Source organism: Hirundo rustica, chromosome 6 (assembly GCF_015227805.2).
Source record: "Hirundo rustica isolate bHirRus1 chromosome 6, bHirRus1.pri.v3, whole genome shotgun sequence".
Classification (NCBI taxonomy): Eukaryota; Metazoa; Chordata; class Aves; order Passeriformes; family Hirundinidae; genus Hirundo; species Hirundo rustica.
This window is the reverse complement of record NC_053455.1, coordinates 59,300,488-59,313,518: the sequence shown is the minus strand read 5'-3', so window position 1 is coordinate 59,313,518 and position 13,031 is coordinate 59,300,488. Positions and strand designations below refer to the sequence as shown.

Here is a 13,031-nt window from a genome sequence, read left to right as displayed (position 1 = left end):
GCTTCCAAAATTTACTCACAATTTCAAAACTCTGGCAAGCAGCGTAGTTCCTGTCCACAGGAAGTTTGGCACATTGCATTTCTATCTCTGTTTAACTGACAGACCAACCTGATTGCAAAGCAGTGAAGCAAACACAGTCCAGAGCTGCCCACAGCCCAGGGAGAGCTGGGTTTTCTCTCTCAGCACGTGCTGAGTCCTTGCCCAAATTTGTGCCTGTCCTTGCACATTTAATGGAAAAAGCTTTCAAACAGCGCCTGGGAAACTCGTGTCTAAATCTGGGAACCCCGATGCACCTCAGTTTGGGTTTTACTCTTAAGTGTCTCCAGTGGATGATCTGTTTTCTTCCTCTGAAAGAGGACACCGCTGGCACCAGCAGCGCAGGCAGGGGAGGATCCTGGGTTTAGTCACAGCCCTGCTGGGGTCTGAGAAGGGCACTCACCTTGTCAGGGAGGGATGAAGAGGACAATCCTCCTGAGAAGCCCTGGCTCTGGATTAGGGTGGAGAAGGAAAGCAGGATGGCAAGCACAGGAGGCAAAAAGGTTTCTAAAATGAAAATAAAAACAAATGTTGAGCCAGGAAACACACCACCTTCTAGTCCTGGGGTGTGGAGGAAAGCAAATACAGGGATGTACAGTTATCTGGGATTTTCACAGGAGTGTACACCACAGCTCTGCAAAGCTGGGAGCCACAGGAGCACTTCCTAAAACAAATATCTCAGCAGACCTTAGTGCAGAGGTCACTTTTACAAATTTCCACGCGACTGAGCTGTGCGTCTGTTCTGTTTGTGCTGCCTGCAGACACTGCTATAAAATACTGTACATTGATGTACCCGAGCGAAGGAGACAATGATATACCCATGCACTGTACAAGAGTTATTAAAACAGTTAAGTTATACTTCTAAATCCATCTCTGTCTCTTTCACCGGGTTTTCATAATGGTTTGTCACTGAGAGTCTCAGAAACTCAGCAAAATGTCTGAAACCATTTCCTCTGGGGTTTGGGCACTGACATTCAACAGGAAAGGTGTTATGGCCTGGATAGCTGTGTTTTTAAAAAATAGGAGAAAATCTCACACATGACAAGAATTGAGTAGCAGAAAACCTGTGAGCTGAACTCCTTGTCTGGTTCAGTGGAAAGAGTCCCTGTCCATGGCAGGGGGTGGAACTGGATGTTCTACAAAGTCCATTCAAACACAAACCAGTCCGGGAATCTGTGATTCCATGACTCATAAGGGAGGCTCTCCTATTCCTTGGCAAAGAAACCAGAGACAGCATGAACCCATTTCCTACAACAGTCACAGAATTCAAACAGGACTTAAGCCTAAAGCTTCTTTACATCATCCTTTCTTGGGCTGGACAGAACATGAAAAGGTTGCACAAAAGCACATTCTTGCCTATCAGGAAAGGGAACTTCTGTGGCAGCTGTCCCAAGTGGAACAATACAGAAATAAGGAACAGCTTAACCCTATGACACAGCCAAGCAACAGATTCTCCGACATTTCCAGCCAAGGGCCGGTCATCCTCTGTCTCAGGTGAAGAACTACACCAACAAGATCACCTCCTCTACAGCCTAAATACAGTTTAAGCAAGCCCAGAGCCCCAAACACCTGCCCTGCTGGGTCGGGGGCTCTCTCAGCTGGCGCTGTACCCGACAAGCCATTTCGAACCTTGCCACGACGGCAGGGGAGGGAGCACAGAGCGCTGAGCTCCTGCAGCGCGGCGGCACCGGCGCGGCTCCGAGCCCTCCCTCAGGGCCGCCTCCCCTCAGGGCCTGCCCGCCGCCATCTTGCGGCACCGGCGGCGCCCGGGCCCCGAGCGGCCAGGAGGGACGGGTGGCTCGGGGGCGGCTTGGGCGCCTTGCCGGCCGTGGGGAAGACCCTCGGGGGGTTGTGGGGAGCGGAGGCCCCGGGGCCGGGAGACCCCCGGACACGCTCTGCTGGGGACAATGGCGGCGTCAGGGTCGCCAAGGCGACCACCCGCCCCCGACCCCCGGGACCGCGAACCAGCCAATCAAAATCGCTCTCTGTCCCGCTGCCCCGCCTCGGCCCCTCCCGGCCGCCTCCGTCTTGTGTCCGCGCTCCTGATTGGTCGCTGCCGCCCAGCCGGGCTGGGATTGGCGGCTGGTGACGGGAGCGCGCGGGCCGCGGGTGCGCGCGCAGGCCGGTCCCCTCCGGGCACGCACCGTCCCTTATAGGCGCGCGAGCCCCCAGAGCCGCGGACATGTCGGTGTCCCCCGTGAAGCGGCAGAAGATGGAGTCGGCGCTGGACCAGCTCAAGCACCACACCACGGTGGTGGCCGACACCGGAGATTTCAACGGTGAGAGGCGGCGCGAGGGGATCCTGTCACGGCATCTTCTCCTTATGCCCCTCTCCCGCCCCCCGTCACGGAGAGTGGGCGCGCCCGGCCGAAGGGGCGCGCGCGGGGGGGAGCGAACCACCCTGCGGCCGGAGGGGGGGCGAGGCGGGGAAGCGCTGGGTGGCGGCGCCTCGGTCCCATCCCGGGGCAGATCCCGCCCTGCCGGGACGTTTTCCAGACCCTCCCGTGATTTTCCCCTCGCTTGCCCTCGAGTGTGCCCTGACCACCACGTTCAGCTCTGCGGGAAGAAGTGCCAGACTCAAGCCAGGCTCTGCCGTGCTCATGAATTCGGGTTTTCTTCCAAGGACCTGTCTAGATCTGGGACTTGTTTGGAGTTTGGGGTTTTTCCAAATTCAAGGCAAGGCAACCCGGTCCAGTGGACGGTGTCACTGCCCGTGGCAGGGAGTGGAACTGGAAAATCTTTAAGGTCGCTTCCAGCCTAATCATTACAGGATTCTGTAAAAATAACGCCAGAGTGCTTTTGTACCCCTTATCTCCTAAGAATGAGCCAGCACACTCCTTTCTGGGAAAGGAAGGTGGCCTTCGATTAAAAAGCCACTTGTTCCCAAGCTGTCACTGCCTGGCCCAGCACGGACACGGAGCCTGCTCAGCCCATTAGAGCCAAGAATTCCTTCCCTGGGTTGTGTAGAGCAGCTTTTGAATCCTGTCCTGTCCTCACCCGGGCCTGCAGTAATCCCTCCACTGCTTGCCTAATCCTGTTGGTGTAACAGTAAACAATCCTACATGGCCACTGTCAAATGTCTTAAGACTACTAAACTTAAGGTGAAGAGAGCACAGGGGTGGCGACAGCTCAGACACAGGAAAAAAACAAACGCCCAGGATGGCCAAGGGGGTGATTGTGTGCAAGCAGCAGCAGGGATTGTAGAATATCCCTCAGGGATCATCAAGTCCAGCTCCCAGCCCCGCTCAGGACATCCCCAAGTTGTTCTCTGGGCTGCTCTTATCACCTGGGGGTTATTCTTAGAGTCCTAACAAGGCAAGAGCCTTACCTGGCTCACCCCTGGCAGGTTAAACACAAGGTGGTTGTTGCTGCTGCTGGTTCCCAGTGGTGTTTGTAGGTGTCCGTACAGAACAGAGTTTCGTTGATGTGCTGCTCTGCTTCAAGCAGTACCCACATGAAGTGAAGTTCTGAAGGACCTGTTTGTATGGAGTGGACCCCTCTCCAAGATCCTGATTGTTGCCTGGGAGGGATCTATAGAAAAACAAGGCTTATTTTTAGTACAGTTGCACTCCCTCACCCGGGGTTTCATCCCTGTGCAGAAATGCTGAGGAGAACGGGTTGGTAATACAGATTTTGGTGGGGTTTTTTTGACATTTTTTGACATTGCACTGTTGGAACTGCTGAGTGGCCTGCAGAAGCTCTGCCCCGTTTGCCCTGGTGCCAGGCTGTGATTACAGCTGGGCAATGTGTGCCACAGCCTGCTGGAATAAAATCTGGCATCACCTGGAACAGGCGTAGTCCAGGGCTTAGGATAAGACCAAGGGTCAAGTGTCTTCCTGGTAGGACAAGGAAATTAGAAGAGCAGATACTGAGAAACTGCAACTGTTTGGAAAAAGTTTCAAAAGCAGTAAGAAAAGCTGCTGGAGCCTCCCAGGTAAATTCACCTGTCCTGGCCACATTGGTTGGACACAAACAAAAGCCCAAGTTTCTGACTGCTTGAAGGGAAGGTCCCCTGTTCTTTATTCCCATCTGTGATTCCTGGAGCTCAGCTATGCTGCTTGGGATGAAATTTGGAAATTATTATTACTTCTCTCCATCCATCATTTCTACAGCTTTATACTTTTGGGCAATTTCTATGGCTTATAAGCTTTAAAGTTTGCTGTATCTTGTGACTGCAGCCCAGTTGTTCTGTACTCTGGCACCAACCAGCCTTCAGGCAGCATTTAAACACCACTCGGTGCTAATGTGCTCTGTCATTAACAAGTGTTTACATTCTCACCTGGCTGAGCAAAATCCTTCTGATTTCTCAGGCCGGCTGTTTCAAACAGGCTGGTTTTCTTTCCTCAGCCATAGATGAGTACAAGCCCCTGGATGCCACCACAAACCCCTCCCTGATCCTTGCTGCGGCTCAGATGCCGGCATACCAGAAGCTTGTGGATGATGCTGTTGCCTACGGGAAGAAGCTTGGTGGGTAAGTAAAGAGGGGTTTAATCTCAGCAGACCTGTATTTAAAATGCCTTATTTATAAACAAGCAACACACTGGGGTTTCCCCCTCGTGTATTTGTGGCTTTGTCTCCTGCCCCAAAAGGCCTCAACACTTAAAAAAAAATTCCTTATGGCCATTCCAAATGTGCTTTTAAGAAGTGCATCCCCATTTCCTGCCTCACGCCTGGCCTACCTTGCTCAGGAAAACAGCAGCACTACAGGAAAGATTGTTCAAAGGCTAATCCCGCTGGCAGGACAGAAGTGGCTCATTTGAACTCTGGAATTTAACGTTAAACGGGCTGTGAAATTTGATCTTCAAATCCACAGCAAAGTGTAAACTCACCTTTTTTTTTAATCCCCGTAAATGCTTTTGCTTTTTTTGGTTTTCAGATCAGAAGAGGAGCAGATCAAAAATGCTTCTGACAAACTTTTTGTGTTATTTGGAGCTGAAATCCTGAAGAGGATACCTGGCCGTGTGTCCACAGAGGTAGATGCAAGGTTAGCCCTTTTCCCTCTGGGTTACCCTGGATATTTGTAAATACAAAAAGGGACCTGATGTGAGGTAAAGATTTTTTTGGCCTAGAAGACCAGCAGGACTTACTAATATTTAAGAGTGTGAATTTCCCTTAGTTAGATTAGAACTCCATTACAAAAACAAGTAGCACTGACCTTGGATTTTCATAATCTTCCTGTTGCTGCTTAAGCAAGGGAAACTTCACACTTCCAGTGGAAGTTTTGCTCATTCTCTTCTGTGTGAAAATAGCTGCTCAATTTAGCGAGAGATCTGTTTGAACAGGTTTTTTCAAGGCTTGCACAGGACTTGGCTGCTAACTTGCTCAGTGCCAATTTTTGTTAATGCTCAGCTCCTGAATTCATTAGGAGGAATTCCCTTCTCGAAGGGCTGACAGTCTAGGAGGGATCTGAGAACACAGACCTGCTGTTGGCATGTAAATGCTGATAAAACAGCTTTTTTTGGGGCCTGGGGGAGAAAATTTAAAAAACAAAAAAAAAAAATTTCAGTTGTAAACAGTGCTGCTCTTGCCTCAAAGGTTGTCCTTTGATAAGGAAGGAATGATTCAAAGGGCCAGGCGCCTCATCGACCTCTACAAGGAAGCAGGAGTTGGTAAAGATCGGATTCTCATCAAGCTCTCTTCAACGTGGGAAGGAATCCAGGCTGGCAGGTAAGGCTGTGTGTGCCTGGTGTGCTGATTCATGGCATGCTCCTGCCTGTGCACAGGCCCTGACATCCCATCCTGCACTTGAATAAACAGCGGTGCTGAATGCACGGCATGAGGAAGTCTGTCATGAGCACGGAAGGTGCTCTGCCACAGCTTGGCTGCTGAAATGGGGGAAGTTTCTTCATACAAGGGCTCGGGCACAGTTTCCTGAAATACCCTGCTAAGCTGGCTGCATTTGACTAGAGGAACAGCATTAATAAAGCAGAGTTTGGCAGCACAACATATTTGCTGTTAGCTGACGCCTTTAAAGCTTGCCGAGTGCGCCCCATTCCTAAATTAACTCAAGGAATTCAGCAGTTTGAACTTAGCAGCTCGTTCCTGAACGTGAATGTGCGGTTCTAAGCCAACCTGTGTCTGCAGGGTTCTGGAGGCCGAGTATGGGATTCACTGCAACATGACCTTGCTGTTCTCCTTTGCTCAGGCTGTTGCCTGTGCTGAAGCTGGAGTTACTCTGATTTCCCCGTTCGTGGGACGGATCCTGGACTGGTATGTTGCAAACGGAGACAAGAAAACCTATGAGCCTTCGGAGGATCCAGGTGAGCACAGATTTAACACGGCTGAGAGAACAACAGCTGCTCATTCAAACAGTTCACTTGTAAAAACCCTCTTACAGCAAAATGCTGGGTTTGAGCACGTTCTAAATAATCACTTACAATAAAGTTGCTGGTCTCTACTTGTAGGAGTGAAGAGTGTCACTAAGATCTATAACTACTACAAAAAGTTTGGCTACAAAACCATCGTGATGGGCGCCTCGTTTCGCAACACGGGCCAGATCAAAGCGCTCACGGGCTGTGACTATCTCACCATTTCACCCAAGCTCCTGGCAGAGCTCAGCAAAGAGCACGTCAAGTTAACTCCCACACTCAGTGTCAAAGAGGGTGAGTCCACTCCTGAGGGGCTTTTTCTGTCTTCCTTTCTTCTGCAATGTTGAGAGTCTGGGGTTCCAGTCAGTGCTGTGGTACTCCTGGCCATCCTGCATTAGGGATAAATCCAGTGTCCTAGAGGAAATATTGTAGCCTCAGAAGGAAATACTGTATCATTACAATATCACTGCTACAATTGCTGACACTGAACGCTGATTGGATTACAGTGGGTTTGGAGTGTGCTTCCATACTCTGCACTTCTCCCTATGGTATAGAGAGAGAAGAGGAAAATTAATCTGCTCAGGATTAAATTTTACTGAACAGTAGCAAAAATGCCAAATTTACTTTCATCTTAATCTCTAGACATGCCAAGAGGTGTTTTCCCTCCAGACCTTAGAAACAAATCATAGACAAGACAGAGTGATTTGATCTGGTGACACTGCCACGATGGCTTGGAATCCTTGTTCCCATTACACTACTTCAAGCCCAGGTTGGACAGGGCTTGGAGCAATCTGGGATAGTGGAAGGTGTCCCTGCTTGTGGCCGGGGAGTAGAACTGGGTGGGCTTTAAGGTTCCTTTCCACCCAAATTATTCCAGGATTCTGTGACACTCCCCCTTTTCTGCAGCCTCATTAAAATGCTGGCTTACATCTCAGAAGGCAGCTCTGTGCACAGCTGTACCCATGGGTTGCTGCCCACAGGCTGCTGCTGGCCTGGGAGCCTGCTATCAAGAGAGCTTTTGTTAGTTCTTGCCAAATAATCAAAGCCCTGATTGTTCAGACTATTTGCTCAGAATGTCTCACTGCTGCAGGGTGGTTGCAGAGTTCCTTAGAATGGGCCTGGCAGTGCCGTGCCATTCAGCAGCAGGTACAAGATAATGACACACACAAACACCGTGTTAAGATAAACTGATTTATTAGGGTACCTTTTTCTTTTTCCTCTTTGTTCTCCTCCAGCCAGATCAGGAACACTTTCCATCTCACATCCCAGACTGTGCTCCTGCAGCAAGTCATACTGAAAAGTATGGTGTACTGAAAGAAATGGTGTTGGAAGACAACTCAGGACAATTTTAGGAAGTCTGAATTTGATAAGAATCTGATCACCTGGTCTGTTTCTTTTTCTCCTTCTCCTGCACAGCTCAGGCGTGTGATCTTGAGAAGATCCACCTGGATGAGAAGGCATTCCGCTGGCACCACAACGAAGACCAAATGGCCGTGGAAAAGCTCTCCGATGGGATCAGGAGATTTGCTGCAGATGCTGTTAAGCTGGAGAGGATGTTAAAGGTAGATGTGACGCTGCTCCCGTGTACTGCAGCCAGCCTGGTGTGGCTGAGGATTAAACGAGTCTGCTCAGGTCTCTGGACAGGTTATGTAGGACAGGCCACCTAAATTCAGTGAGCTTGGTAAGCTTCACTGCACGCCAGGAAAGAATCCGTGCCAGGTGTGGGCCACACCTGCAGCTTGAGGCCGCAGGACTGGCAGCTCATCAGGATAACTGTCAAAGTGAGAAGTCCCTTAAATCTGATTCTGAGCGGTCAGCACACAAATAATCTGCGGGTAGTGAGCTAGAAATAAATCATGTTTGTACTTGGAGGGACTAAGAAAGAGCAGATCTGCTGTCAAAGTTTTATGTCAGATTGTGGAGAGGTTTTGACATGGGATTCATCGGACTTTTTTGGGGAAGAAATACTCAATATACCTGATACAGGCACTTGGTGACTGGCAACTCCTTGCAGCATTCCCAAACTCTTACTCAACCATGCTTTGTTTATTCTTTTTCTAGGAGCGAATGTTCAGCACTGAAAATGGAAAATAAATTTTAAAAAAATAATATTAATCAGCATTTCCCTGAGTGCTTCAAGCTGAGGTGGATCACCTGAGGTTCAGTGGATGTACAAAGGTCTTACCTGTACAAGTATCATGCTGTGTATGGATAGATTTCTGTATCATGCTTTTTTTTTTTATCGATTTGCAAAGGGAAAAATGGAATTTCAAATTTTTGTGGCACTTTTGTCAATACATGCAAATTAAAACTGACTTGCCTTGTAACGTGGTCAATTCACTGCTGCAGGAGACACTTGATAGGATTTTAATTTTCAAAATTCTAATTTAAAATTCCTAATTAAGTCTGAAGAAAACAGTTTTTAATTTCAGGTTGTTTTAAAGAGCAAACACAGCTTTCACAAGCCCCTCTTGGTACAAAACCCACAAATACTCCTGTGAGACATACATGCATGTCAAAATATGTATGTGTATCTTACTAGTTTAGATAGATCCTGTTCTATGAAGAGTAGACAAGAACAAATGATAGGACAAGAAGGAAATGGCCTCAAGTTGTGCCAGGGAAGGTTTAGATTGGATATTAGGGAATTTCTTCACTGAAAGCTGTCCAAGCTGGCACAGCTACCCAGGCCCAGGCTGAGTCCCCATCCCTGGAGAGATTTAAAAGGCACGTGGATGTGGCACCTGGGGACAGGGGTAGCGGTGGCCTTGGCAGTGCTGGGAGAATGGCTGGACTTGATGGTGTCAGCAGCCCTCTCCAATTTGCTGTTTCCTGACAAAAGTCTCCTGAACTTAAAAAAAAGGAGAAAAGGCAGCAGTGTGGCTCCAGGGCTGACAGACACGTGCTCTGTGCAGAGCAAGGGAGCCACTGATCCCTCAGCCCAGTGTGACACAGCAGCTCTGCCGTCAGCACATCCAGAACAACCTGGGAGCTGCTGTTCCAGCCAAAGGGACAGCCAGCTACAATCCCACACAGACAGCAGCCTGCCCTGGGAATAGTGCCCATCTACCAGAGGGGGTGAAGTTCCCAGGGGATTCATCCAGCCCCTCCGTACTACAGCTCTGGTGAGGGGGGAAGCTGACCAGGAAGAAAGCAGGCTGCCCAAAGGGAGGTGACCTTTTTTCCCTGTCAAAGTCAAGCCAGCACTAAAAGTTTGACCCTGCCTCTCCTTACAGCCATCGGACCCTCCACTGCACATCCCTTCTCAATTTAACCTATTTTGCATTTTTCACTCTCACTAGACTGAGAATTCCAACAGAGATTCCTGGAATGGTTTGGGTTGGAAGGGGACCTTGAAGGCCATCTCATTCCACGCTCCTGCCACAAGCAGGTTGCTGTGCTCTAATACCACACGCTACACCCACGGGGGAAGGTTGGGGATTTGGGCACACACAATTTGGGGACTTGCTGCTATCATACTGGCTGGTCAAAGGCCTGGAGCCTCTGGAATAAATGCCCCTTTTCCCCCTAGAGTGAGGCAAGAACCTTCACATGCATGGAATGTGTCCCCTCACACAGCTGAGACACAGCTGGATCAGCAACACCGTGGAGCACAAATGAAACTGAAGCATTGCAGAAGGTGCTCAAGAGAGAATGAAACATTGCAGTGAGAGGGGATAAAGAGGCAGGAAAAGGTGCCTGAGTAACAGTTAAGCTTTACTCCACTCACCAACAGACATCTCTCAAGAGCTGAGGGGGCAAGAGGGGAACAAGTTACACTTAAAATGTTCAGTCATGGGGTCTCTTCCCTGCTGTGGTGGCAGCTGGTGTTTCCTCCTCAGCACTGGGGTTCTTTCTCTGCAGCACACGTGGATGTTGTGAGGTGCCTGACATCCGTGGCTAAGCCACAAACTCCACATCCTTTCTGAAATGGTGAAAAAAACCCACCACATAAACCTCCAGCCTGTACAGCTCTTTAGTCAGTCACACAAAGTGTGTTCACTCCTTCACTCTTCCTCAACTTCTCCTCTCTTCAGCAGATGGAGGGATCTCTCCCAGGGTCCTGTCTGTGCCCCGCCTACAAACTCCTTCTGGGATTTCCCAGATCTCCATACCACAAATCAGGAGATGTCTCTTGTCTCCCAGAAAGGTCTGTGGCTCTCACATTCACAAGGACAGGGCTCAGGAATTAGGGGCAGATACAACATGCATATTTGGAGAAATCCCAAAGAATCAATACATAAACTTTTAAGCATTGATTTTAAAATGACAGCACCTTTCCCAGCCTTTCCTTGTGGTGGCTGCTCTCTGATTCCAACATCCATCTCTGTGCAAACACACGAAGCTCGGAGCAGGGTTGGAAAAGCTTTTCCTTCCTCCTCCAGCCGTGCCTTGCATTCCATCACACACTGTGCTAAGGGAGACAAACTCCTGCTCCCAGCACCTCCTCCATTCTTGAAATGGGGTACAGGAAAGCAGAGCTGTTGGAAGAACAGACACAATAAATACATCCATTTATATTCATCTTCCCAATATGGAATTTAATTTAAAATTAGTCCTTAGATTCACTGGTTACATTTATCCAATACAGACAGCCATCACAGGCCAGTACAGATGGCACCAAACCCAGACAGTTCCATTTGAAATTTTAAAGTAAATCAGGTCCAAAGAGCCACTTCCATCTCTTCTGGCCCTTGTTTGAATGCACACAGGAAGAATAAAGTGGCAGGTTCCATTTAAAAGAGAAAAAAATTAAGTTTAAGTTTTTCTTTTTTCTTTTTTTTTTTTTTTTTTTACAAGATTGTACTGTGGAAGCTCCAAGGAAAGAATTTTAATTAAATATGCTAATGCACAAATGGAATGCTGGTATGGCCAACAACCATCAGCTGCAGACAGGATCAGAGTTCAAACATCTTGTCAGGATCCCCAAAAACATGAAAACTGAGATCATACCCACAGGCAGGTCCTGGGGCTCTGTTTTTCAGGGTTAAGCAGTTTCCCAACTGCTGCACCAGCACCCCTCTTCCCAGCTCAGGTGTACACCTGCCAGGTAAGGCTCCCATACCTTTGGGATGGTGGGCTGTCCTCTTTCCTGGTGAAGAAACGCTTTGTGGGGTGCAGGACAGCAGTGCTCCTTTACAGCTGTGAGCCAACATCCGAGAAAACTCCCCATGCCTTTGGACTCATCCTGCTCCACGTGCTGCAGAGGCACTCTGATGCTTCATATCTGCCTGTAAAAATATCAGAGGAAAACAGAGGATATGGCCACAGCTTTTAAGCCCAGAGAAGGTGTAACACTGTGATTCCCCAAAAAAAATGAATTCGTAAAAGCCTACAAAATAAAACCAACCCCACCCTCCAAATAAATGAAATAATAAAACCCACCAGCTGGATGTTACCAGGAACAGATTTCCAAGGAAACAAGCCTGGCTGGTAACATTCCTAGGACCAAAGCATCAAGCACTGCACAGCGCAATGCTGAAACAATAAAGGTTTGTGTGGGATGAAAATCTCCCAAATTTGAAGGGTTTCAATTCTTTGGGAAGCAGTTTGTACTCCAGAGACAAAAAACCCCTCAGTATAAACACCACTGCTTGGATGCCTGGGATGGACCAGGTACAAGGTACAGAAGGTGCAAACGGAGGAATCTAAATTCTTCCCACAGGAAGTTTAACGTGAGAATTATCCAAAACTCCTTGCTCTTTTTGTAATGCCACTTTGTAATGATTTTAGTTGATTTTAGCTGATGCAAATACCTTTTAGGTAAAAGAAAAGAAAGTAACAAAAAAAGGATCGAGTTTTATGTTTGCAGAACAAAATTAACATGAAAAATAAAGAGAATAAAACTTACCTGGATGACATTCAACAACTTTGTGTTTTCTACGTTCATTTGATCTTCTTTTCCCACGGTTTTTGAACAATTTTTTTCCAATCCCTGGCTAAAATTGTTCATACAAGATGTACAAGAACTTGAGGTATCATCTCTAATGGCCTCAAGTTGTTGCCAGGGGAAGTTTAGGTTGGGTATTAGGGAAAATTTCTTCATGGAAAGGGACATCAAGCACTGGAACAGGCTGCCCAGGGCAGTGGTGGAGTCACCATCCCTGGAAGGGCTCAGAAAACACGTGGATGATACCTGAGGTGGAGTGGTGAACGTGGTGGTGGCTGCACTGATGCTTGGACTCAAAAGCTCTTCCCCAGCCTAAATTCCATGATTCTACGACTCAGATGGCTCCCAGTTTGGCAGCATGACTTGTGAGGGTGACACAGTCCAGCCCACCACATCCAGAGCCACCCCACACCTGCACACTTCACCTCTGCAGCCACCTTGCTGCTCCACCATGCCTTTCTCCCCCAGTTTTCCCAGGAGAAATTCATGGCTGAGCAGATAGAAGTGGATGTGTGATTGGAAAGAGTGAAAACACACACAGGAACTCATCTTTTTTCTGCTCTCATATGGGAGGAAAATGAAAGCACAATCAAGTCCCCAGGCAGTGTGCTTTGTCCAACTGTTTGCTGCCCGACAGACGCACAAACAGAGCAATTCCAGCAGATCCTGGATGCCACAAAATAAGGAAAAAAATTGATCAGGGGACTGATCAAAACCTGTAGTGGTCTGAATGCTGTTTGCTCACCTGACAGCAGATGAATGGAACCTCATTTAAAGAATGAAAACAGGACACAGGG

General features: G+C 48.3%; 1 protein-coding gene across 1 annotated transcript; it reads left to right on the top strand.

Moving 5' to 3' along the window:
- Positions 1–2,102: 2,102 nt before the first annotated feature.
- TALDO1 (transaldolase 1) lies at positions 2,103–8,671 on the top strand. The gene is made up of 8 exons (XM_040066437.2): positions 2,103–2,315; positions 4,384–4,507; positions 4,913–5,020; positions 5,572–5,703; positions 6,121–6,296; positions 6,441–6,638; positions 7,761–7,906; positions 8,406–8,671. The coding sequence occupies exons 1-8, from the start codon at positions 2,219–2,221 to the stop codon at positions 8,436–8,438; spliced, it is 1,014 nt and encodes a 337-aa protein (XP_039922371.1). The 5' UTR covers positions 2,103–2,218; the 3' UTR covers positions 8,439–8,671.
- The last annotated feature ends 4,360 nt before the right edge of the window (positions 8,672–13,031 follow it).

Coding starts and splice junctions, on each gene's coding strand:
- TALDO1 (XM_040066437.2), top strand. CDS start 2,219: ATGTCGGTGTCCCCCGTGAAGCGGCAGAAGATGGAGTCGGCGCTGGAC. Junction 2,316..4,383: donor CGACACCGGAGATTTCAACG/GTGAGAGGCGGC, acceptor TTCTTTCCTCAG/CCATAGATGAGTACAAGCCC. Junction 6,639..7,760: donor CACACTCAGTGTCAAAGAGG/GTGAGTCCACTC, acceptor TCTCCTGCACAG/CTCAGGCGTGTGATCTTGAG.